This window comes from Natrix helvetica, assembly GCF_964273705.1.
Source record: "Natrix helvetica genome assembly, chromosome: 6".
Lineage (NCBI taxonomy): Eukaryota > Metazoa > Chordata > Lepidosauria > Squamata > Natricidae > Natrix > Natrix helvetica.
In genome coordinates, this window is record NC_138553.1 from 27,426,439 (window position 1) to 27,452,213 (window position 25,775).

Sequence of the window (25,775 nt, forward strand, 5' to 3'; positions counted from 1 at the left end):
CAGGATACTAGATTAGATATTCTCCAATAACCTTTTCAAACTTTACCTTCTGTGACTCCTTGGGGATATTTACCCATTTATCACTGAAATGTGTGTCCGTTCTCCATCCATCCATATCTTCATGGGCATGTAGCAAATTGACTTCCAATTTATTTTGAATATGTAAGTTGGGCAACAAATAGGCAATTTTCTAACTCATTTTGTAAGTGACTTATGAAGCTCTTCTTCATATTACAGCCCTGTTAGCTGATGAAAAACAGTGCTGTTTTATGAAGTATATTGAAGTTATCTCCTAATATGGAAAAAGAAAGGGAGGCTTGGCAGCAGCTGGTAATTAAGGTCAAGGCTCATATTATTCATCCTCTCCTCTCCTTTATTAAATAAAACAAGCCTGGATAAAGATTATCTATCTGTATCTATCTATCTATATCTATCTATCTATCTATCTATCTATCATCTATCATCTATCTATCTATCTATCTATCTATCTATCTATCTATCTATCTATCTATCTATCTATCTATCTATCTATGCAGCTTAGCACTGCCATAGAAAAGATCCAATTTCATTTCCAGGATTTGCCTCTTTCACTGTTGAGCAACAGGTCTCACGTATTCCTATGCCAAAACAACTTAAACCATGTTTCTGGAATTGATATTACTGTTCTGCATATTATTTCATAGGACTTTTTATACCAACCAATGACACACTGTTCTGCTATTACTATATTTGGCTTGTGGTACTAGCCTCAAACATTGGACTATATGAGGTGATATACTGTCTTTTTATCATTTTATGACTGTGCCCTGTTTCTGAATGTCAGTCACGTCATTTTACTTGCTCTTATGTTTTTTAAAATTCTTCCTAATTTATGAAGTCAGCTGTTTTTTTTTTTACAGACAAAACTGCATGATGCTAAAGATCCTTATTTTTTGAAATCAGTTTCAGGTTTATGAAATCAAAATCACAGTACTCCTGCAGGAAGTATCTTTTTTTTAAAAGTATCATTAGCCAGCCTCACTACAAAAAAAAAACACCCCTGAAAGTATTAAAAGATTAAATCCACCATGTGCTCTTACTATAATGTTCTTTATTAGGAAGTTAAGAGCTAACAACAGCTTAACAGATAGATAAAGCTTTCAGTTTGATAATCTGTCAGCATGTTGCCCAATTTGAGACTGTAAAACAATGTCAACCAAGAAGAACATATCCTTAATTGGATCCCCTGCAACTCAACTCTTCAGAGAATTTTTTTTTTAAAACCCAGGTTTATCTTTACAGAACTGTATACATCTGGCTATATCTTAGAGAGAATCAGCACCCAGATAGGATAGGAGTAGCTTGAATGATTCTGAGTGTGATGCTGATGGCAGCATAAGCTTCTGATAGGATCATCAATTTTAAAGTCAAAATGGGAGAAGTAAAGCTAAGAATAATTCACAATGTGGACGAGGGAAGGTGGATTTTGGAAGTACGAGGAAAGCCAATCCACTTATGAGAAGTTATCTTAAAATTAAGCTTAGAAGACAATGCCAAGCCACTTCCATATTGTTGATAAGAAAACTCCATAAAGATAAATAATTTAGGTGCCAGGTTAGAAGTCCCTATTTCAGTTATAGGGTAAGGGTGTGTTGGGCTTGTTGTATAAGCATTTTTTGTACAACAGAGCAAGCTCATCTATGAGTGGAATATATCAGGCCTAGTTCTATATATGTGATCTTTTAACAAGCAGGACTTGCTAATTTTTGTTGAGGACAAATTCTGTAGAATCTTCCTACTAAAAGACAATTTAGCTAAACATAAGTAGAAGCTATAATGCCTGATGTAGGTCCACATGGCAACCGTACAATTGTCCCTCAGGAGATGTTAAGTGTCAGAGGTAGCCAAGGTTCCTAGTAGGATGTGCCACTGCTCATTGAGGGGAAGTTTTGCTCTGTGCTTTGTATGCTAGTTTGATACATGTCTCAGTTAACCTAGATTTGCACCCTACGTTAGGCTTCTGGAAGGATACAAAAATGCTATTGAAGGCTCTGAATACATATTCTACTCAAGCAAATTTTGACAACCCGCCTAATGTCTACTTTGGAATTCTGGGTTCATTTATTTTAAAAAAATAGAACTACATGCAAGGTAGATTTATTTGGTTGGATGATGCAGATCTTGGACGAGAAACCTCTCACATTTTTCTAGAAGATGTTTACAGATATTAGGTGAGTCAATTTCCAAATTACATACTCTAAGGATGGTGAGTGCAGGGGATCAAATAGAACTTAGATAGGACTTCAAGCAGTAACTGGAGATCCCATATTATGACAATGGACCAAAAGGACTGTGTATTCAGTCCAATGTTTGGACTGAAGAGAAAGCTGACAATTCCATGCAAATTGCAAGAAGCAATGCAACAAATCAAAAGGGTGCAGTAATACTGATGTATACTCGGAATGAGAAAATTGGAGATATGGAGAAACTGTAGCATGATTTAGATTGGATGAGCATGACAATCTGAGAAATAGGTTGGGAGACTTTTTTTGGGGGGGGAATCTTTGTTTATTGTTAATACCTTCTTCCAACAAAAGAAATACATACTTTAAAAACAGTCATTAGGATCACAAGGGCTACATTACAGAAACCAAAAGGCAGAGGAGTGCAATTTGGTCAGCCACAATGCTTCTTCGTGCAATTCTGAAATAAGACCATGAATTATTGAAGTGAAAAATATGGGTTAAAATTAGAAAATTAAAGGAGAAGGAGTGCCAGCAAGAACTGATTTGAAAACAAATGATCAGACTGTAAAATCAGTGTAAGGAACAGATTCAGTACATGAGAACCTGGGAAACTACAGGAACAAAGAGAGACTTTGAAAACTAAATCATAAAAATATGCTTGTAATTTTAAAGAGAAAAAGATTCATGACAGTTAAAAATAAGCTATGCTTGGAGGAGGAAGATGAAAGCCCTGGTCAATAAATTATCTTTACAGGGACTGTAAACAAAAATTTGTTCCTGAGAGATTGAGAGGGCTAAAAATAAAGAGAAAGATAAGTTTTCTCCACCTAAAAGGGTTATGATGCAAAAAAGCATGAGAAAGTTTTAGATCTGACTGGCTACAATTTCTAAATTTGCTCAGAATTCAGATCAGCTAGCTCTCCTGAACTTGCACAGAAACTGCCAGCTATCTTATAAAGCTACCACTTCCTGGAATACAATGAAGATATTGTTCTAATCCCTGCTCGTCCATCAGTAAGATCCAGAGAAGGAGGAAGTCAAACATTTGCACAATAGATCCAACGGATGGAAATGAAGGAAAAAGTATTCAGGATGCATAAGAAATTTTGTGAAAGGAAATACTGAAGGTGCAAACACTTCCTAAAAGATGCAAAAATCGGAGAATCTCAATGCAGAATTAAAATGCTGAAGAAGAAAAGTGACATTTATACAAAAGAGAAAGGGGGAAATGTAACCAAAGAATACAAGTTATCTCCAGAAACTGCAGGAACTTTGTCAAAAAAAAAAAAAAGCTATAGCTCAGAATATATTGAGGGTTGTTAAGAGATGAAAAAAAAATAACCAAAAAGCTATTCTTGCATGATAAAGATAAAAGGACAGCAAAAGAGACTGCAATCCATATGACAGAAGAGAGTGATGAAGCAGTACTGGATGATGGGAGTTTTTTAATTCCTATTTTGAGTTTGTCTTCTCTCAGGCGGAAAATTGAGCCTTAGCTGCATCATGATTATACCAGTGGGAGAAGAAAATTGCAGCTTACAATATTTAAGGAGACTATAAGAGAAACTGTAACTAATTCAAATGAATTTATCTCTCAAGAGCCAGATGGATTACTTTCCTACTGAAAGAACAAGTGCAGGAGATCATATAGAGAATCACTTTTGGTAATCTCTGAGAATTCCTGAAAGAATGGTCATCTCCTTCTTAAGGAATACCTGAGAAACTGTTAAGACTTGTCATTTTTAACATTTACACTGGGCAAAGTCTTCAAGCAGCATGCTTGTAAATTATTGGGGAGGCATGCTACAAGCAACAGGATCCAGCATTGATTTACTGGACACAAATCATACTAGACTAACCTTACGTTCTTTCTTGATAGAATAACTAACTAATAGATCAGAGCAATGCCAGAGACAAAATGTGCTTGGAACTCAGTAAAGTCTTTGACTAAGTGCTTCAGAGTATGGTAAAATACAAGCTAGATATTACTGCTATTGCCTGATCCTACTACAGCGACTCTGGACAGATTACAGATTTAAACATAAATAAAGAGACCTAACTATATTATATAGAGATGGGGAAGTGGACTTATTTTCTATGAACAGAATGACAGAGTTGGAGGTCTTCTGGTACAACCCTCTGCTCAAGCTGTCCTCCTGTCCTATTAAAGGACCAGAAGTAATGGATCAAACTACATGGAAGGACATTCAGGGTATATGTTAGAAGAAACCTATTGCCTATATGAGCTGTTAGTTAGTAGAATAGGCTATCACAGGATGTGGTGAGTTTACATTTCCAGAAGTCTTGAAATGACTAAATGGTCTTTGTCAAGGATACTAGCAGGTCCTGAACGGAGCAATGGTTTAGATTAGATAATCATTTCCACTCTTTGATTCTATGCCTTTTAGAGAGCACAACATTCAGCATAAGACAGATGTGCACCAGTATCTTTATATGTGATTAATATGCCTAAAAGATGACTGTGGATCAACATCCCATATTATTTACAAATCTGGAAAGAGAAAGGCATGATGTAACTCATATTCTGCCTGATGCAAGTTAGTTAAATCATAGGAAGTAAAAAATAACCTGAGCCACACAGAAAGGAACACTTTAGCATACCATGGCCCATGAGCACACTGCATACATAAAATGAAGAAAATATGGTTAGATGTCCATAGTATCCTAAGGTATTTCACTAGCACCTGTTTTAATAATAAACAACCTCATTCAGATGAATCTGACTGCTCCATTTCTTTTTTGCAGTAATTGGGAATTCTTTTGTTTTGTTTTAGCTTTTGCCAAAGAAATAAGAGGAAAACTGAAACTGCAACTTTGGATGAGTAATACTTATCTATACCATTTAAATTATATAAATACCAAATAACCAATCAAATAAATTCTCAGCTTTAAATGGTGCTGAACCTACCGTAAGAGATCCATTCTGCGTGGTGGCTGTATTTGTATTCTGTTCTCCATGCGTTTGTCCACTTCCATAGATTGTCAGATTGTGCTCGCTGGTCTGGCCTGCATAGTCCTGAGTGTGGGGAACACCATACTCTGTGGGGATCCCATTCTGTGGGGGAGGTGGGAATGGGATTGTGGTGAATGGCTGGACCATTGTGTCAGGAGTAGCTGTTGGCTCCTGGTTACCCTGGAGAAGAAGAAAAAAGGCAAACAGCATTAAAGGAAGGAAGGAAGGAAGGAAGGAAGGAAGGAAGGAAGGAAGGAAGGAAGGAAGGAAGGAAGGAAGGAAGGAAGGAATATATTCTGTCAACGAGGGACAGTTGGTGGTCAGGGATAAAAATAATAAAATTAGCCTGAATCAAAACACTGCAGGATGATGGACTCAGTTTATGGGCTGTAATCTACCACATTGGTCCAATGCAAGTTGATGGATATGTTTCTGACTTCCCAACTTAGGGCCAGGAGACAGTCACTGGCTTCTGTGGCTTAGAAGTGATGCATTCTCCCTTTTTCTTTCTCTCCAACTACAGATGGGTTATCTCACCCACTGTTCAGCAGCAAAATCTCTTGTCTCCTAGAAACCATCCACATACTTTTCTTTAGCATGTTTAACGGAAAAGCATGCTTAGCATAAGAAACAAATGTTCAAATAAAGGTTCCAAGTTAAAGGCACTTAGAATCCTATTTACTTAAATGCAGAGAAGAAATCAATCTTAGATTCCAAATTCGTTGATGATGTATGTATTGGAACAATCTTTTTTTCAAAAGAATACAGAAAATGAAATAGCTTCTGTACCGCGATGCCCAGGACTCAGTATTTGGACAAGTCATTTCCTCTGTTCCAACCTTGTGATTATACTTCTCAAGGATCAATCCTAAAAGTGTTCTATTCCAGAATATTTCACTTCGGGCTGAAAGTATTTACCGAAGTTACCCATATAGAAGAAATGAGCCTCTAAGTGACAGAATCATCTGTTTAAAAGACAGAATACATGCTAGCAAAATAAGAACTTTGGATGAGAGTTAATTCTATGCTACATAGAACACCTTAAAAATGTTTAAAGTAAAACAGTGCAGTATAGGTGCCATTTCATGTTCTGTATTCATCTCTTCAGAAAGGATTGTTCTGATACATCATGAAAAGATTTGGATCTAAGTCTGATTCTTCTTAAGTTAGTCTTTGAATGAGAAAAATGTCCTAAGCAAATATGTGTAACATAGATTCCTTTATTTAAAAACAAGTTTAATATACTCATTAACTACAGAAAGAAGTGACCATAATCGGAGTGACTAAAGGGACACCTGATCTATCTTTTTGAAGAAGAATATAAGCCCATGTGTGAAAGATACAAAATAAAAACAGTAAACATATATTTGGATTACACATAGACACACACAGTCTTCTGAATCTATACCACTAATGACATTGGTAGAGAACTAATATATGCCTAAAGCAGCAATCCCCAACCTTTGTGGCTTGGTGGCCCGGGGGAGGGGGGGCTAGGGGGGACTGGGCCATGCAAGCAGCAGGCCGGCACACATGAGCACACACAGCTCAACTTGTGTGAGCAGCAGGCCACCACATGCGCATGCAGCTTGTGCAAGTTGAGCTGCGCATGCATGCATATGCACCAGCCCATAGCCCAGTTGTAAATAGGCCACAGCCCGATAGTGGGCCGCAGCCCAGGGGTTGGGGTCTCCTGATCTAAAGTATTTCAAATTAAAAACTGAAAATGTCTAGAAAGATTTTAAAAATGTAAAAAAATAAGAGCAATTTATAAATATAAAAGCAAAAGGCAATTAACATAATTATTAAATCTTCTGCATTTAAAAGTCCAGGTAGAGACTTACATCTTAGCTACTTTTTAAAAGATAGGGAAAATGAAGGGCAAATTAAATTCCTGACACAGCAACCAGGAACAGCCTCTCTTCCTACATTCATTAAACAGACCTCTGACACTGGGGGATGGGTGTCACCTTCAAAAAGGCCTCTTTTACAACCAGTAAGGTCTGGAAGCATTCTAAATTATCCTCACTTTTCCATATATAGCAATCCAGTTAATCCAAAGTTTTCAGTCTCTCAAGGAAGCAATCAAGATGAATTCCTAATAATTCAAGGAAAGGGTATGAGGGAACTAACATATAAGTTCCCTCATTCTTACCTACAATGTAAATAAATTTGTATATGCTATTTTAACAGTATATAAAATAAAATAATCTTCAGGGAAATGCAAAATAAATGTCTACATATCAGTATTAAATATGTTATGTTGTCATACTAGTATATTTAAAGCATGTTAAATCACTATTTTAGGCACAGCATTTCTTCATTTTTTCCAAGTCTACTGCACATTGATGACTTTTTAATGATCAAAAAGGAAAAAAAATATGCTGAAATAAAAGTGTATTTTAAAAATGCTCTTTATTTCCCCACGTGTTTAATATACGTATGAATCTGAATCTTAATAGGATGCTTGTAACGGATATTGATAGCATACTTCAACAATGTCTGAAACAAGATTTGTTACAGAAAATATCTGTATAACATTCTTTCAATACTGAATCTTTAGTATAAAGAGGGCTGAAAATCTTGTAAAAAATATAACTTAAGGGAAAAGGTGGTGGGACTTTGAAACCTTTTTCATTAAAAAGCTCATATACATGAATTTTCAGACAAAGGTCTTTGTCTGAAAATTATTTTTCAAGAGACCATCTTGATTCACAGATAGGCTATACTTTGGGGTAATGAAACTGAATATATCCAAGTCTACAAAACAATTTCTTCTGCATCTTCTCATCAGCTGACACAAACTCATCATGCCTGACAGAAAATACTTAATTTAAGAAACAGTGCTTTGGCATAAAGAAGTATCAAAGAGATCACTGTTGAATATCTAAAAAAGAAAAAAAAAACTGAACAGATTAAAACTTGAAACAGATTAAATAAATGTTTCACATCCTTTATCAATAGGCCTTCAACTCTCATTTTTGGCAAATAAAATGTTGAATTGAATTGAAGAACACTTCTAACTAATCGTTCAGATATTAGCTATGTCCCAAATTTGTTTTGGTACTAGCCTATGTGGATAATGTCTACTAGGATTATATATGTCTATACCAGAGAGATGAGAGTGATATATAGGTACATATTGGGAGAAGAAACAATGGCGACAACAATTTATTTCCAGAATTCCAAATATTACCAGCAAATACATAATGATTACTACTCTTAAAGATAATGTTTCTACATGTCTACACAAAAAGCATTGTTTTGTAATGCTCAGTTCTAATAGCATACAGTGTTATACAACCAGATCAGATTTTCCCTACCCTACTTCTTAATTACACATGCTTCAAAAAATAATTCAGACATAGATGGAAAAGCACACAATAATATTATATTCCAAGTAGCACAAAATAAAGTTTTTTCCCATTTTAACTCAATTATAAAGCAAGCATTGAAAGAATTGAATTTCCCCTTAATTTAAAAACAACTGATCCTACAATATCCAAACATTGACAAGGAAATGGTTTCTATTTTTCAGTTCAATCTGCTAACCAGTCAACACAAATGTACTTTATTATAGTGGATTTTTCTTTCTATAATCAATTTCTAACTATAGAAATTGCCTAAATTTTCATTAGACCAAAACAACTCCAGAAATTTATGAACCCTTCTATTATCCAATATAATGTTCCAGATTTATGTACTGGCATTTGCCACTACATTTGCTACTGCAGTTCAATATTGTAAATAATATTTAATAATGTTAAGTATATATGAGCCAGCATACATTGGAGTTCTTTTTACAAGAAAAGAATGTGATTAAAGATTAAATGAGAAAGCGTAAGCACAGAGGCATGCACCTACGTACTAATACCTTTACAGATGCCCACATCTCTGGTTTCTTATGGTCCTTGCAGAGAAGAAATTATAACCAGAAAGCTATAAGCAGCTGCAAATTGCCAGCCTGCTACTAGATGGCATAAGATAATTCAGAGCCTCTAATGACAGGATTGCCTTGTAAATATCATCTCATATTGGACTATAAATTCAGGGAGAACACCAAGCCATTGCATGTATACTGTTTTTAGCATTTATTTATGTTAGATTTATTTATGTCAATTGTCCTCTCAAATTCCAGGACTGTTTAAAGTAATGCTCTCCATTTTATCCCTACACAAGCAACCCTTGTGAGCTAAACTGAGCGGAGAGTGAGTGAGTGGCTCCAAATTATCCAAATACTTTTCATTCCCAGGCTTTGCTTTACAGGCCAGCTCACAGTAAACCCAAAAATGTAAGATATATAATATTGAGTGGAAAAAAAAAACAGAAAGCCATAACCAAATAATTCCAGCAATTGTTGTGTTTCAAGAACTTGTTTTATAGGGAGAAACAATATCTAAAACATCTTGTGTACTTTTCTCTTACCTACCCTACTTATTTGACTATTAGGACCCTTCCTTTGAGCAGATTGGCTTGTTTCCACTGGTTATGAAGCTTTGTAAGTATCCTATTCGCTATCATGCTACTCTCTGTTGACATTGTGAGAACTAACTTTCACACTGGGTCTTTCTCATCTTAGTCTAATGCATTCATATTGTACATATAAAAATCAGGTATGCTGACGATTAAATGAACTCTGGCTTGAAACATCTATGCTAATTTATTCAATTTAAGATTTGTAGTCCTGTGTTTATTTATTCATTTTTTATTCTACCCATATTATTTTATATGTAACTCGAGGCAGAGAACATACCATAATATTACTTCCTCCTCCTCCTTCTCTTTTCCCCACAATTACCCTGTGAAGTGGGTTGGACTGAGGTAGAATGACAGGCCCAAAGTCACCCAGCCAGCTTTCATGCCTAAGGCAGGACTGGAATCACAGCTTCCTTATTTCTAGCCTGTTGCCATAACCACTGGACCAAATTGGCTCTTTCTACTGGATCTAGAATATATCTTGTCTTAATATTTTATAAAAAATTAGGACTTGAAGAAAACATATAGCAAACCAAAAGTACTGCAGTAGTAAATTGTCTCACTATGAAACCAAGTTCTGCTTATTTTCATCTTGTTAATCTTGACTTGGTATTGTAGCTTCTCTTGATATTTTAAGACTTCTTTCTTTCTCTTCTACAATGTTGCCTATCTTTTTAAGCTCTGTACTATAATTTATGAAAAATAATTACTAGCATGCAGATAAAGACCTAGCTGTGATATCAAGGAAAGGATGAAAATATAAAAAGTAAACGGGAAACACAGCACCAAATATTGTGTATAGTGGCATGATAGAATAAATTAAATGAATAGGGAAAATAAAAAGAGATTATTATTATTTTTGCAGGTCAATATAGGAATACTAAAGAACTGACAGAGAGGAATAGTATGTTTCGAAAGTTCAGATCAGCATTTAGGTGCCATGATGAGAGGAAATGGCTAATGACGTGCATAGGAAATGTGACTCTATTAAATTTAAAAGTGAATGCACAATACAAAAATACTACCATTGGAATATTAACTCTATGCAATCTAAGCAGTACCTTGTTTTGTTGTACATTTATAATATTAAAACGACAAGTGTAACAATTTGCAACATTTGTATAAAATATTTCAAACCTATACTTATACAAAACTTATTCTTTCTAATTTTATTGATTTTTTTTTATTGGATACAATACTTGGCACAAAATTTTAAATGGCGAAACCCAAGACAAAACAAAAAATAAATTTAGGGAAAGGGTTGGGGGAACAAGGAAAAGCAAGAAAAAGGATGGTGTTGGTGTACCAAAAATGAACTTGGTATTAAATCAAGTATGAAAAAAAATATGTAATATTAGAACTATTAATGCATCCTGGAGAATTTTGGAAGACCACAACATGACTAATCTAAATTCTGCATTCTGTAGGGAAATGGTGAATAGCACGGAAGGTTTAGTGACTTCATCTCCTTATTCCCCATCTATTGAAATATATATGGGCTTACTTATTTAACTACATGTATTCATAGTTTTAGTTACAAAGCCAAAGAAACTACTCAGAAATCAAATTGTGACAAATAATTTTAGAAGTACTTATGTTCCTAGCAAAATTGACTTTATTTCATATACTTTTTAATGTTACCAATTTTAGGTTTTCTTAATTAAAGGAAAGACTGACAAAGAAAAATTATGACAATATCACAGCCAGTGGGTTGTAGTTGAAGGATTGGACTAAGAACAAGGAAACTCAGGTTTAATCAAATCAAATCTTTATTATGGTTGCAAGGCTGCATTAAGTTAGCAATTTCTGCACTCTTTGGACGTATTCTTTACTGATCACATTGTCTGTGCTTGATGTTATCAACTGTCAAATACTCAGATACTTGTAGGCTTTGTTCTGATGTTCCATTACTGTTTCTTATTTTACATCAATTTATTGCTACTGCAACAAATTTCTCTAGGCCAAATTCCATTACTATATCCATACTAAACATTCTTAGTGTTTGTCAATGTTTGATTTTCAATTTTTGCTTTTCCATAAAACTTCAGAGTATCTATATAAAATAAATGAGATATTGGTATTGTTCTTTCATTCATCAAGGAGTAACACAAAGAACAAATAAAAAGAATCAGATTATTGTTTCATTGGAAATTCAAATCTCTCTCGGGAAGAAAGGAATTATCCAAATAGCATTATAAGATATAACATGTACCCAGCAAAGGAGGGAGTGGATCAGGGGTGGGTTCTGGCAGGAACTACTGCCGGTTCGCTAGTGGTGTGCTGCTTATGTTCATGCTTGATGTGCACTATACATGCATGCGCAGTGCAATAAAAAATGTTCTGCGCAGAAGCAAAAAACAAGATGGCAGCTCCTACAGTGGTACCCGGAAAACTGGTTCAGGGGCGTGGTAGGCCTGGCTGCCAAACCACTACCGGTTCAGCTGAACCAGTCCGAACCAATAGGAACCTACCACTGAGGGGGATTGTTTGTAAATCTGTTGCAAATATAGCTGAAATACATAGTTCTTGTAAAAATCTATTTAATCTCTTTGTTGTTCCACCTAATACATCAGTAACTATAGCGACAATTTCACAAGATCTTCTCCATAATCTACCCAATTTAAATAATTAGGTTTCTGCATTTTATAACTTTTCAAATTCTTTTTCCAATTCTGCTGTTCCTGGGTATTATCTCATCTACAAAAACAACTCTTTTCAATTTTTTGTTTTGTTATGTGTTCTAGATAGCAATGAGTTCATATGCTCTTATAAACATAACATTTAAACATTTGCAACAATTTTTCATTACGTCTTATACTATAATGGGGATACTCAGAAATTTCAAGTTTTCACAGATGCTAACTGATCATAATGGCTATTCTGTCATAGTGTTGTTTATAATCAGTATGAGCAATTTGGGTGCACCCACTGATTCTGTAATCCATGGACTGATCATTTGCTTTACAAAACATGCATCTGTTGATGTTCGATAGAGGTTGAATCCCTCATTTTGCCATAGTTCTTTATAATGCTTTCTTGAGCTGCAAAATTAATTCTTCCTTTTCTTTCTCGATGGGTGTCTGCTTCTACCTAGTGAAAATTTCTGGTCGTCTCCACTTTGTCACCAGTTTCTTTTATATCTTAGCCACATAATGTTTTACTTCTCAAATTTTCTTCTCAAATTATTGGAACAGTTTTCCAATAATGTATTCTTTTTTTTTTTTTGCTTCTGCTACTTTCAGTGTGTTTTCTTTGCAAACCACTATTAGCATTTTCTCTTTGCTTACCTTGAATTAATCATTTAATCCATGTTTTTCTTCTACAACTGTCTCTTTACCTGCAGTAAACCACAGCTTCCAATTTTTCATGCTAAGTATAGTTGATCAACATCACTTTGTGCATGCAATGTATTATGCATTGTCATCAGTTTGCAGGCTTTCTGATCTAAATTGCCTGATTCAAGCTGCGTCCAGTTTACTGTAACAGCAGCATATTTGATTACTGAGGATTCAGAATTCAGTTCCCAAGATGCCCAACCAGCAGCACTGAGATGTCATGCGATTCTTTCCATCTTTTCGGAGAGAAGCTACAAATACCTAAACCCCAAATTTCTGGTTAAATCTTTTTGAGTTTGGTCTTATGTAATGCAGATCCATTTGTGCATTTTCATGCATACAATCTTTATTCAGTTTTGAAAGCCGTTGATTCTAGAAGGGGGGGGGAAACAACTCAAGGAGAGTGAGCAGAAACCTGCAGGCTCAGCAGCCAGCAAAAACAGGAGATGGTGAAAGGAAAGAATGCTGTAGGGGAGAGGAGAGAACATATGGAATCAATTGGTAGGAGGGTGGAATGTCTTGAAAGAGATTGCAGAGCTTGAAAGAGTCGTAAGCCAGACGCGGCTCCATTTCCTTTGTGGAGGAAGGGCATGCAATGTAACATATTTCATGTAAACTCTTTTCTCTTCTGGAAGCTTCATTTTATGCTCTAAATCTTTCATTCCAGTAATAGATGCTGCAGGCTGTGTATACACAGTACAGATCATTTCTAGCATAGCAGGAATGCAACATACAGCTGACTGAATCATACAAAGTAAGACGAGACAATAAACTATGGCCTATTGTGCCAACAACTGGAAACAATATGACATGAATTTTCCTGGGTGAAGCAAAGTAAGAAAAGGCAGATGGAAGGGATGGGGAATGCTTTCCTTTAATAACAAGCAAATGCATAAAAATAGGTGAGATGGATGATGAAGATGGAAGTTTCTGAATCTTCCTCCCATCCAAGAGATTTTCTCCATATCTTTTATTGAATGCTGGCTTCCCATTTCAGAAAGTGACACTTGGACAGACCCTTCAAAATTTCCTGGTTTGGTATAAATAATGGCATATTCTAGTATATTAGTATTTTAGCTTTCAAAGTACAGTAGCTGACATCAACAGGTTTACATCTGCTTTGAGATAACATGTTTTAAGACAAGGTTTAATCAAGATGATTAATTGAATAAGCTACAGACTAAGCCATAAATCCTAGGTCACTAATCATAATATCAGTGTACATAGAACAGCATTAGTCAAACCAAGCAACCTCAAGTCTTGGCTTGATGTGTGAACCTGGTCAATTTTCACCTATATCCAAAAAAGGGGGAAGGGAAAAGGATACTGCATCTCAAAATCAGCATGCTTAGCCTAGTGGGGCAATATTTTTGCTTATGATTTATATTACAATGCTAGGGCCTTAAAGCACCCTATTGTATCCCAGTATCCTGCAGATGTGTTGGGTTCCATAACCTTTCAACCAACATGTTGAAATGAAAGTCAAATTTATCCTCAGGAGAAGATGGGAAAAGTTCATTTAAAAACTCCCTTGGAAACAACATTCAGCATTTTTCAAAATCTTGTATCTGTCTTGGTTAAAAACAAATTAATCTGCAAGGGTAATAAACCTCCTATAACACTGATGTTATGTCTCAATTTGGAAGATTTTTTTTTTTATGTATGCTTGTTTCAGTCATTGAAAGTAACATTGCAACTCTTCTATAAAACCCAATCTTAACTTAGACCAGTGATGGCTAACTTTTTTCTCCTCACGTGCCTTCCAGAGGCACGAAACAGGCCCATTTCTGGACTTTTGGAACTTCCAGGAGGTTCATTTTTTGCCTTTCCCAGCTTCCAGAGGCTAGCCTCCAGGGGGGCAAAAATGGCCTTCCGAGGCCCTTCCTAAAGCCTCCTGGCACCAAAAACAGAGTGCAGAGGGGGGGGAGTGGTGCTGCCCCTCCCCACACATGCACAGCAGAGCCCCAAAAACACCTGGCCGGCAGGAGGTGCATGCACATGCACAGTGGAGCTGAGCTGGGCGACGGCTTGCGTGCCCCCAGAGGGCTCCACATGCCACCTGTGGCATGCGTGCCATAGGTTCGCGATCATGGGCTTAAACCCTTTTAGATATTTTGACATAACTCCCAGAATTTCTTATTAAACTCACCCTATAAAATAAATTTAGACAGAGAATCGCTTGACTAAAAAAAAACATTCTCCTAAATATTTGAAGCTGCATTCTCATAATAAATATTTTGGTCAGCCAATAAACTCAATTTTTGATGCTGATATTATGACAAACTATTTTACTCTAGAAAGTCTAAAAAGATTTTACAAGGCTAAGTCAAAGCCATTTCTCCTAATAAATCTGGTGTGCAAAACTCCAGTATTTAGAACTTTGTGTAATCAAATAAAGTCCAGAATGCAATCCTTCCCAAATTCATAAACATAAGATGGCCTCTATAAATATTTAATAGGCATGTAATCCTATAAACAGAGGTGCAGTTTTACCAGTCTTATCTAAGCCTTGCTGGTCTTTTGGATCTTACCACACTATGTAATTGCCACTAATTCAGCAAGAGTTAGGCCTCAATTTTGTCAAAACAGGTTACATACCCCAGGATAGAACTCAAAAGCAAAATTAGCTATCATTTACATTTGCAGATGGTATAGTTAAATATTGAGGGAAAGGTATTACCCAGTTGGTGACCTAAAGATAAAAATTGCAAAACAGCAAAATATCATTACCAGAAAAAATTACCAATGTGCCAATTACCATCCCATCAGGATTATCATCCTGCCGTATAATCTTCATGGCATTTACTATCTAAATAGATCAATAAATATTTCTGAATTTAGTCAGCCCAATAAAAATTCTCTTAAGAGCTGCTTCTTGTGCAATCTTTTTTTCCTGAAATTTCCACTGGTCACCTCAGAAATGCAGCAATTTATAAATGTGATTGCTTCAATTATCTTCCAAGCAACAAAACAATGCACAGAAGGAAGACTGAGGCAGCTTGGGTTTGGTACCAAATTAGCTTAATTTTAAGAGCATAAAACACTGAATGCACTTTTTTTTGTAATCAACATCCTCAAGCAATGGATGTTTAGTCCTGACAGTTGTTTGCAGATTGAGATGGGTGGGCATATAAATTTAATAAATAGCCACAATTTTGTAACTGTTGTGATGTTCCATGTGAATCAAATGACATCAATGCTCTTTCTCATGCAGGATAACGGATATGCTAACCTCTTCAATGATTAAAAAAATAAACTACACTCATTTCTTTAAAAAACTAAAATAGATTTCTAAATAGGCTTTTCCTAAAGTTTTGCAGAACTGCTAATTCCAGAAGGTTCCCTCTTGGCTGTACTCCCATAGCCCAATTACTCTCAGATTTACTCTTTGCAGATACAAGCTCTTTGGAACATATCTGGTGGGAGGGCAGAGAGGTGGGAGGCAGATTACAGGCTAAAATCATAAGGCATGCTGAAAGATCTATTCACACCAACGTATGTTTGCTTTCACCACTGGAATCCACATTTCATTTCTCTGTTTGTAACTGGCTACTTTGAAAATTTTTGACAGGTAACCTGAAGGTAGCTGCGAGAACGCAGGTGTAGCATAAAATAAATTCCAGAAAAACAAAAACTCCTGCATTTAGATTGTCACCAACTTGTATAAAGTTTATTACCAGAAGAAATGTCTTTCTACAATCCCAACCTCATCACACAAACAATAATGATGAGAAGTGAAAGATCTATAGTTTGCCAAGCAAACTTTATATTAGACAGAAGAGACTGTCTATATGTCTCAGGATATCTGTCTGTGTGTGTGTTTATGCATGTATGTGCAAAAACAAATCAAAGCACAATAAAGTAAAATGGAAAAGTTACTACGTATTGGTCTTTTTGGATAGTGCCAAAGTTTATAGAAGGAGCTGACTCTCATTTAGGCTTTATTTATATTATACTTACAGGGATCTGAGAAAACCAAAACAGAGATGTGAGACTGAAGTAAATAGATAAAACATATTGCTTTTATGATTCCTCTTCCCAAGAAAGCCTCTGAGCAATGTTTTATCTTCATGATATGATAAATCATGATAAAGCTAGTTGCTAACTTCACATGAGATGCAAGCAACGACAGCAATTTTACATCAAATTCTTTTTATTTTCATAAGTTACCTATTCGGTTTTCACAATAGTGACTATTATTGATGTAGAACTACACATTAATTTGAGATATTATATATATAACTCAATAATACATTTTACCCAGACCTACCTACCTCTTTCTTTCTTTCTCTTTCTTTCTTACTTTCTTTCTTTTTCTTTCTTTCTTAATTTCTTTCTTTCATTTATTTATTTATTTAATATAGTCCTATAATGGTCCCTTACTGTAAGTCTCCTTGAGGTATTGTGTATAGTTGCATCTTAACAGATAGTAATGCAGTTATGGCTATCCAGAAAATCTTAGAGCCAAGTGAGAATTGAACATGGTTTTTCCATCTTGAAAACTAAATCACCACTGACTTTCCCCTGTGAAACAGCGGAAAATAAAGCCCCATCAAAGAAAATCCTCTTTGAATTACCTGAGAACAAGATACAAAACTAAAATAAAGATATCAACAATATTTTAAAAGGAAAAAACAGATTCCATGTTCCTTATTCTTTAGATCATTTTCAAATTAAATTTAAAAGGAATTTAAGGCAACCAAAAGCTCTTGCTGCTATGTAGATTGCAGATTCCCTTCAAGGTACAAGTAGCAACCAGAGTTTGTCTTTTAAAACTTTAAATGACACCCTTCAATTTAATTTTCACAGAAATTGCAGAACCATATTTGACTGAGTAAAAAAATATATTTCAAACTAATAGGGTTTCCCACTCAACTCCAAAATTAAAATTAGAACCTGAAACATTTAAAAAATAACCTACAAGAAAAAGGAATAGACATCCAAGGAACTTTGGTAAACACACAATCTGTATATGCATGTGCATGTGGGGGAGAAGAGGGGAAGTATATAGGGTGGAGAACACAAACACAAAAGAAGTATTTACTCAATGCTACACATACTATTTAAAAGTCATTTTAAATATAAAAGTTATTTAAATATAAAAGAAAGATGAAATAAGGTTACCTACATGTTCACTACAAACCATTTGATTTCCTGGTGTTCTTTGTCACTCCCTAAAGCTCAGAATAGTAACACTGTGTTTTTCTTTTGTAGAATTATATATAATTTTACTACATGCATATAAATCCTAAGTAATAAATAAGGATGAAAGGGGAATAATATGTAATTTTATAGCCGTGTAATGACTGCAATGCCTTTGCAAATCAAAGGGCCCAACTCAGATGAATAATTCACTCCCTGGATTTCAAATGGGGGAGGGAATGCTGAATCATGAGCTGGCTTTCTTCTAACTTCGGATGCAGAAGGAACAAGACTAGCTGAATACCCTGAACTTGGAGAAACACATGATCCGTATGTTCCTTGAGTACTGCTGACATGAAAAATATCCAGATGCATTCATGAAATTACCAATAGTTGAGCTTAACTATCATTGGTTAGTCAGATAATTCCATAGTTAGTATATTGGATGTATTTTTCAGCAATATCCAATAAGGTTGAATGGCACTCTAGTTGTTAAGGCAAAATCAACCTTCACATAACTCCTGCATGCTGCTTTTTCAACCAATACATATCTTCCTTTGGCGATCTGAGATGATACTGTACCTAAGGAGGGCAGCTGGTTACAGTTCAAGGGGAAAAATGCAACACATTTGTGCATTGGCCCAAAATAACCTTTTTACCTGCAAATCTGAAGGGTACCTACCCTAATATGTAATTTCAAGTATGAAAATGATTATTATTAGGCAGCATGCAAGAATCAACATGCATATAAATGATGTTTTATACTGAACTAGGAAATATTAAGTCAGGGTAACTGCATACTGTTTTAATTCTATTAGTCACAAAATATCATAAATAAGTTTTGTAAATAGTGAATAAGCCTATATAATAAAAATTTTGCCCAGACAATATTTAGCCCAATTTTCTTAGAATACTCTGACCTTGGATGGCATATAACTTTCCTCTTCAAGGTTAATGTGCAATCTGAGGGTTGAAAATCAAGTGGCAGCTATGGCTAGGAAGTCTTTGTACAATTTTATCTGGTACAGGTAGTCCTCAACTTACGACCACAATTGAGCCCAAAATTTTGATTGCTAAGCAAAACAATTGTTATTTGAATTTTGCCCCATTTTAGGATCTTTCTTGCCACAGTTGTTAACCAAATCACTGCGGTTGTTAGGCTAGTAACACAGTTGTAACATGTATCTGGCTTCCCCATTTACTTTGCTTGTCAGAAGGTTACAAAATGTAATCACATGACCCTGGAACACTGCATAAATGAGCCAGTAGGCAAGCGTCCACATTTTGATCATGACACCGTGGGGATGCAGCAACAATTGTAACTGTGAAAAATAAATGTAAGTCACTTTTTTCAGTGCCATTATAACTTTGGTTACTAAACTAATGGTTGTAAGTCAAGGACTACCTGTATACCAGTTGCACCATTTCATAGAGTCTTCCGATAATCATTCTTATCCTCGTCACCTCACAGCATGACTCCTGCAACATGCTTTACGTGGGACTGCCCTGCAGGGTTCAACTGATCCAGAATGCTGCAGTGCAAGTAGTGAAGGGCGTACCCCTCAGTATCATGTCCATTTAATACCTCTGCTTCAGGAGGATTGCCTCCTGATTGCTACTTTGCTTTGAGTGTGATTCAGTTGTTGCCTATAAAGCCCTTCATGGGATGGAACCTAGGTACTGGAAGGACTATTTCCCATAGTATCTGCCCATGCCCAACTAATTTGAATTTGCTGGTTGGAGTGTTCCTTAGATTAAGCAATGTATGTCTATCAAGACCCCAGAACTATGAATTCTCCGTAGCACAAATGGACCCCACTCTGCTGTTTTTCAGAAGAGCGGTGAAGACCTGTCTCTTCACCCTGGCCTTTGGTGACGGAGAGTTAGATCACTTGATCCATTGAATCTGGCCCCTTGTGCTTACCATCTTTTATTGATTCTATTCTTTTTAAGAAATTTGATTGTTGTGAGCCACCCAGAGTTATTGAAAGATGGGCTATGTACAAGTTTAATCAATTTTAGCATTATCACAATTGAAGTAGCAAAAATTTGGTCCAGTGGTTAAGGTACCAGACTGGAAACAGGAAACTGTAAATTCTAGTCTTGCCTTAGGCATGAAAGCTGGGTGGGTGACTTTATACCAGTCACACACTCAGGCCAACTCACCTCATAAGGTTGTTGTAGGGAAAAGAGATGGAGGGAGGAGTATCAGGTATGTATGCTGCCTTGAATTATTTATAAAAATAATAAAGGCAGGGTATGTATGTATATATCGTGTTTCCCTGAAAATAAGACAGGGTCTTATTTTCTTTTCCCCCACAAAATATGGCCTTGGGCTTATTATAGGGGGAAGCCTTATTATTTTCTGGGGCACGTGAGAAGCGAGGGGCGCCTTTTACCTTTCCAGCTCCGTCACGTTCTTCACCATTGTGTTCAGGGAAGCCACTGGTGAAAAAAAAACACCTTCTCACAAGTTCAATCAAACTTCTTGAAGTCGCGAGAAGTTTTTTTTTTTACCAGGGGCTTCCCTGGACACAATGGCGAGGAACGCGATGGACCTGGAAAGGTAAGAGGTGCTTCTCACGGCCCAACACCACCCACATCGCCCCAATGGTAAAGGCAGCTTGCCTGGTTCCCTTCCCCACCATCCCTTTAGCGAAGGGTGGGGAGAAGTGAGACGCGCCTCTTACCTTTCCAGGTCTGTTGCGTTCCTCGCCCTTTAGTCCAGTGAATCCCCTTGTAAAAAAATCCTCATGAATTCAACTCGCAAGGTTTTTTTTACAAGGGGCTTCATTGGATGAAAGGGCGAGGAACGCAACGGACCTGGAAAAGTAAGAGGCACGCCTCGCGGCCCAACACCGCCCACCTCGCCCCAATGATAAAGGCAGCCTGTCTGGTTCCTTCCCCGCCGCCCCTTTAGCGAGGTGGGCGGTGTTGGGCCATGAGGCGTGCCTCTTACCTTTCCAGTTGAACTCATGAGGTTTTTTTTTACAAGGGGCTTCATTGGATGAAAGGGCAAGGAACGCAACGGACCTGGAAAGGTAAGAGGCACGCCTCGCGGCCCAACACCGCCCACCTCGCCCCAATGGTAAAGGCAGCCTGTCTGGTTCCTTCCCCGCTGCCCCTTTAGCGAGGTGGGCGGTGTTGGGCCGTGAGGCGCGCCTCTTACCTTTCCAGTTGAACTCATGAGGTTTTTTTTAACAAGGGGATTCACTGGACAGAAGGGCGAGGAATGCAACAGACCTGGAAAGGTAAGAGGCACGCCTCGCTTCCCCCCACCCCACCTGCCACCCCTTGCTAAAGGGGCGGCAGGGAAGGGAACCAGGCAGGCTGCCTTTACCATTGGGGTGGGGTGGGTGGTGTTTTTTTGCGCGAGAAGGAACAGGCAGGAGGGGTGATCGCATTGCTGGCCTGCTGCTGTTTTTGCGGTGGGCTCTTTTTGCACGGGAGGGAAGGGCAGGGGGTGGAAACACTTTGCTTCGCCTGCCGCTTATTTTGTGGTGAGCCCTCTTTTTGCCCCGCAAGCTGTACTGGTAGGTGTTACAGTGGTAATGGCGGGGACTGGTTGAGCATGCATTTAAATAGTTGGGGCGGGCTTATTTTCGGGGGAGGGTTTATTATGGTGCATGCTCTGAAAAGCCCGATTGGGCTTATTAGCAGGGCATGTCTTATTTTCAGGGAAACATGGTATGTATGTACATTTGCCTAACAAAATAACTGGGCTGCCATAGCTTCCACAAATCAGAACTAAAGTAAATTCTGGTTGATAAATATTATATTAACTCTAAGAAAAATGTATACTTTTAAATGAAACAATTACACAACATCGTAACATTGTACACAACCTTAGAAGTACAACCTCAAAAATGATGCTTATTATTTACACTTTTTAAATACATTATTATAATTGGCAAACATATGCTTTTAGGTAATAGAACACCTTTTTGATCTATCAATATATTTTAAAAGTCAATAATGTGACATTCTTACCAGTAAATCAAAACTTTTAATGAAATATTTCTAAATTGTTTGCTACAATACTAACTGCAGCAAGGCAAAGTGTATTAGCTTTACATCTGTGTTTTATGGTTCCTCTGAAACAAGAAACGATCACTCTGTGATAGATTATTGATCCCTTCTTGGGCACGTAAGTATTTTGTTTAGATATAATTGATTTTTAACCTGGTTTGTCAGAAGCCCTTGAAAGAATTCAAAAGCCTAATATACTCAATTAATAAAAGCTAATTAACTTTAATGTTATTAAAATAAAGTGCATTCAATCTATGCATAGAATAGGAACAGAAACCCAAAATATTTGAACAATTTCTGCATGTACTTCATAGTATAATTTTATGCACAGCCTAATACAAAACTTTCTTATGCAGCACCCAGGGTTGCATTTGAGAATTACCATATAATGGGACGTTGTACAGGAATTATTAATCCAAATTAGTCTAGGGCAATTTAGTATTCTAAAATTGACAGAACAAGCTTTCCTAAATCAGAACTAAACTAATCAGTAATAAGAGATCTAGCTGCAAACATGACACTAGCTAGCTCAATTGGAGGAGAGATGATGTAATAGAAATCCCTAAGGAAAAATCCCCGGGGAAAGGGATGAGGAGGGAGGAGAAAACATCACAAAAGTAAGCAAGGAAGAGTTAAATACTCCTTTTCTCACTGTTCGCATAATGACAATTCAGGCCACTGAAAAAGAGTTAAAGAGTTAATAACTGTTCCCCATTCACTGCTCCTATAATCAAGAATTGTATTTGCATGGCTTAGATAAACAAAATGAAGTATACCTTAGACACAGGTTAACACTGAGAAGGAGGTGAAACATTTACCTGTAACTGTTCAAAATGGACTTTGCCTTAAAATGTATTTTGAAGGATTATTGATATATTGGTGAACAATGCTTTCTCGAACATAAACGTACAGTACAGATCCTTCTGATTTTACTTTCATTCCATTCAAAATAGCAATATATATTTAACATCTTAAGAAAGATGACATTCATTAAAAAGCATGTTTCAAAGATGAAGATACAAAGATCAAGACAATGTCAATGCACTTATGCAATAACATCTCAATAGCCTGGAAGGAGACAGGATTTTCTATGGTTGAGAATGAGGCTGCAATAGCTTACATTTTCTTACTTTGTATATTATATTAAGGTGCAAAATACAGCATATATATTTTTATTATTTATAAAGTCAGCCCATGCATAATCAATAAAAATATTGGAAAGAGAACCAAAAGCAGTTGGTTATATAGACTAGCTTCCAATTAGTCAGAAATGCCCAGAGAAATACCAAGCCTTCAAACTGCTATCCCAAACAAACCAGATTTCTTAATTAGAAGATACAGGTATTAATTCTCAGGAACTTTAGCCATCATATAGAACTCATGCTGTTATCAGCATAGGCAGAATATGATCTACAGGCAGCCCTCAATGTTTCCATATCAGTTAATGGCCAATAATCAATTAAATTAATAAATCATGTAAGGACCCATCTTCAAATAATACTGAACCAATTCTTTGCATTTTTACAATACAGTTCATCTAGCAATCGCAACTTACTTCCCTAGCAAGAGAGATAAAAGTGCTCCTTATTTCAACCCTATGCTCTATCCATAAAGTCACCTTATCTCAACAAGAAATATATGAAATTGCTACACCTTGGGTCATGAATTTCAGCAAATGGCACTTGCTGTACCTTTTACTTTCATTAAAAGGAAGTTCTAGTACAAAAGGTAGTGAAGCACTTAAAGCTACTTCCCCAGATTTAGTGCAATTTACCCAATAAAGATCCCTGAGATATTTACTAGGCATGTCTTGTTCACTTTTGCATAGATTTTTTTTAAAAATTCAGCTTAGAAAGCTTTAATATATTCCTAGAGTTCAGGAATATTATCATAATAAACACTGTGGAGGACCACACGCTACAATAGAATTCCAAGGAAGTCAGTTAGTTTTCTTCAGAAGTATAATTCTTTCTAGTGGCCTTAATGTCTACTTGATGGATCAATTAATTAGCTGAATTTCATTTAATAACTTGCCACCTGCACTGAAACCTAGACTACCAGACCTAATATTTCTAACAGTAATGTGATAGCCAAGATGAACTATTGCGACACAGAGAGAGAAGAGAGTGCCACTATCATCCTACCCCACAGAGTTCAGCAGGAAATGGAGAAGAGTTTACCAACAAATGGATGAAAACACTATATGTCCTTGCCAAAAAAAACAATTAACTTCTATGAAAAGCCCCATGGATGTCTTGGCAAAGGCACTTGAAGGTCAATTCAGACAACTGATTTAGTTGACAAAAACAAAGAGAAGAATACATAATCCGAGAAGCTTGAATCAAAAAAGGAGATAGAAATGAGAAACACATTAAACTTGTGTTATGTGCAGAAACTTATAAAATGGTGAAGTCCTTGATGTAATGTTGGTGGTTAGTCTTGAAAGAATAAAAGTAACCAAAAAGTAATAATGTACTGCTGGGGGGAAGGGGGGCACAGAGATGATTCTGCAACATATGGTAAATGGAGGTGGGCGTGTCGGTCTTTCCTGTGCATTTTTTGAACATAAAAAAAGAACATAATTTCACATTGTAGAATATGTTCGTTATATTTCCCCCTCCCAATCCCCTTGCAATCCACACACACACACACACACACTGTGTCTAGTATTGTACCTGCACTAATCCTATTACAAGGTTAACAAAGATACATTTATCTGGTCTGGTCTTTAATGAGGAGTGAGCAGGGAAAGATCAGAACACAGATATGGGCAGCAGAGAAGATGGGGGGGGGGATGGGATCAGCACAGAGTCTCCAATGAGTCAGAACAAACACTGCCAAGCAGAATGTTGCTCTGATTTAAATCAAATCTCCATTTAAGGAACTCCTGCATTTGAGCTTTCATAAGGAGCAGGCTGAGATTGCCATGTCTGGCTACAGTTGTTTGTCACAAGCTGGCGGAGAAGCCTGGCAAGGAACGGGTTATCATAGAAGAAAAGCTGTTGGAAAATATGAAGCAACTGCTGAATCTTTTTTTTTTATTTTTTTTTTAAAAAAACCTACCCTAGCAAGTCTTGAATCCATAAAGCCAACACCTCTCTGAGTTCTGGGCACAGTTCAGCACGTCAAGCAGATGCCAACATAAATGCTAGTAGCTGGAACCCTTTAGAAAAAAAAAAGGGGGGGGGAGGAGCTGACAGAATGGAGTCCAGTCACTTTGGGAGGGCTTACAAAATGGAGATGAATAATCTTGCAAGATTATTCTGAATTTCCACAAAAGGGAATGCCAGCTGCTCCACCCTTCATAGCCCACTCTCCTGCAACACTATTACCTATACTCTACCGGGAAAGGCTTGAGCGCCACCCCGCCAGCCAGAGAGGAATAACACCTTTGGAGGAGCACATCTTAGAAAGGAAGAGCTCCCTCCCTGGCTTTTGATTACAGCAAACATCCCTGTCTAAAAGTACAAACTGTAAGCAGGCAGCAGCCCAGGTGAAGGGCTTCATTGCTCCAAGCAAGGGGAGAGGGACAATGGAAGGGGTGATTCACTGCACAGGAACACACTCCAGGACTGCCACATGGACTGGCTGAAC

At 36.8% G+C, this 25,775-nt stretch overlaps 1 protein-coding gene across 6 annotated transcripts in view; it reads right to left on the reverse strand.

Moving 5' to 3' along the window:
- The window catches only part of RBFOX2 (RNA binding fox-1 homolog 2), a 192,942-nt gene that overhangs the window by 60,735 nt on the left and 106,432 nt on the right, over positions 1-25,775 (reverse strand). For all 6 annotated transcript variants that reach the window (XM_081956659.1, XM_081956658.1, XM_081956657.1 and 3 more), the window contains one exon: positions 5,155-5,379. In XM_081956659.1, coding sequence (XP_081812785.1) covers positions 5,155-5,379 — 225 coding nt within the window. The remainder of the gene's footprint in view (positions 1-5,154; positions 5,380-25,775) is intronic.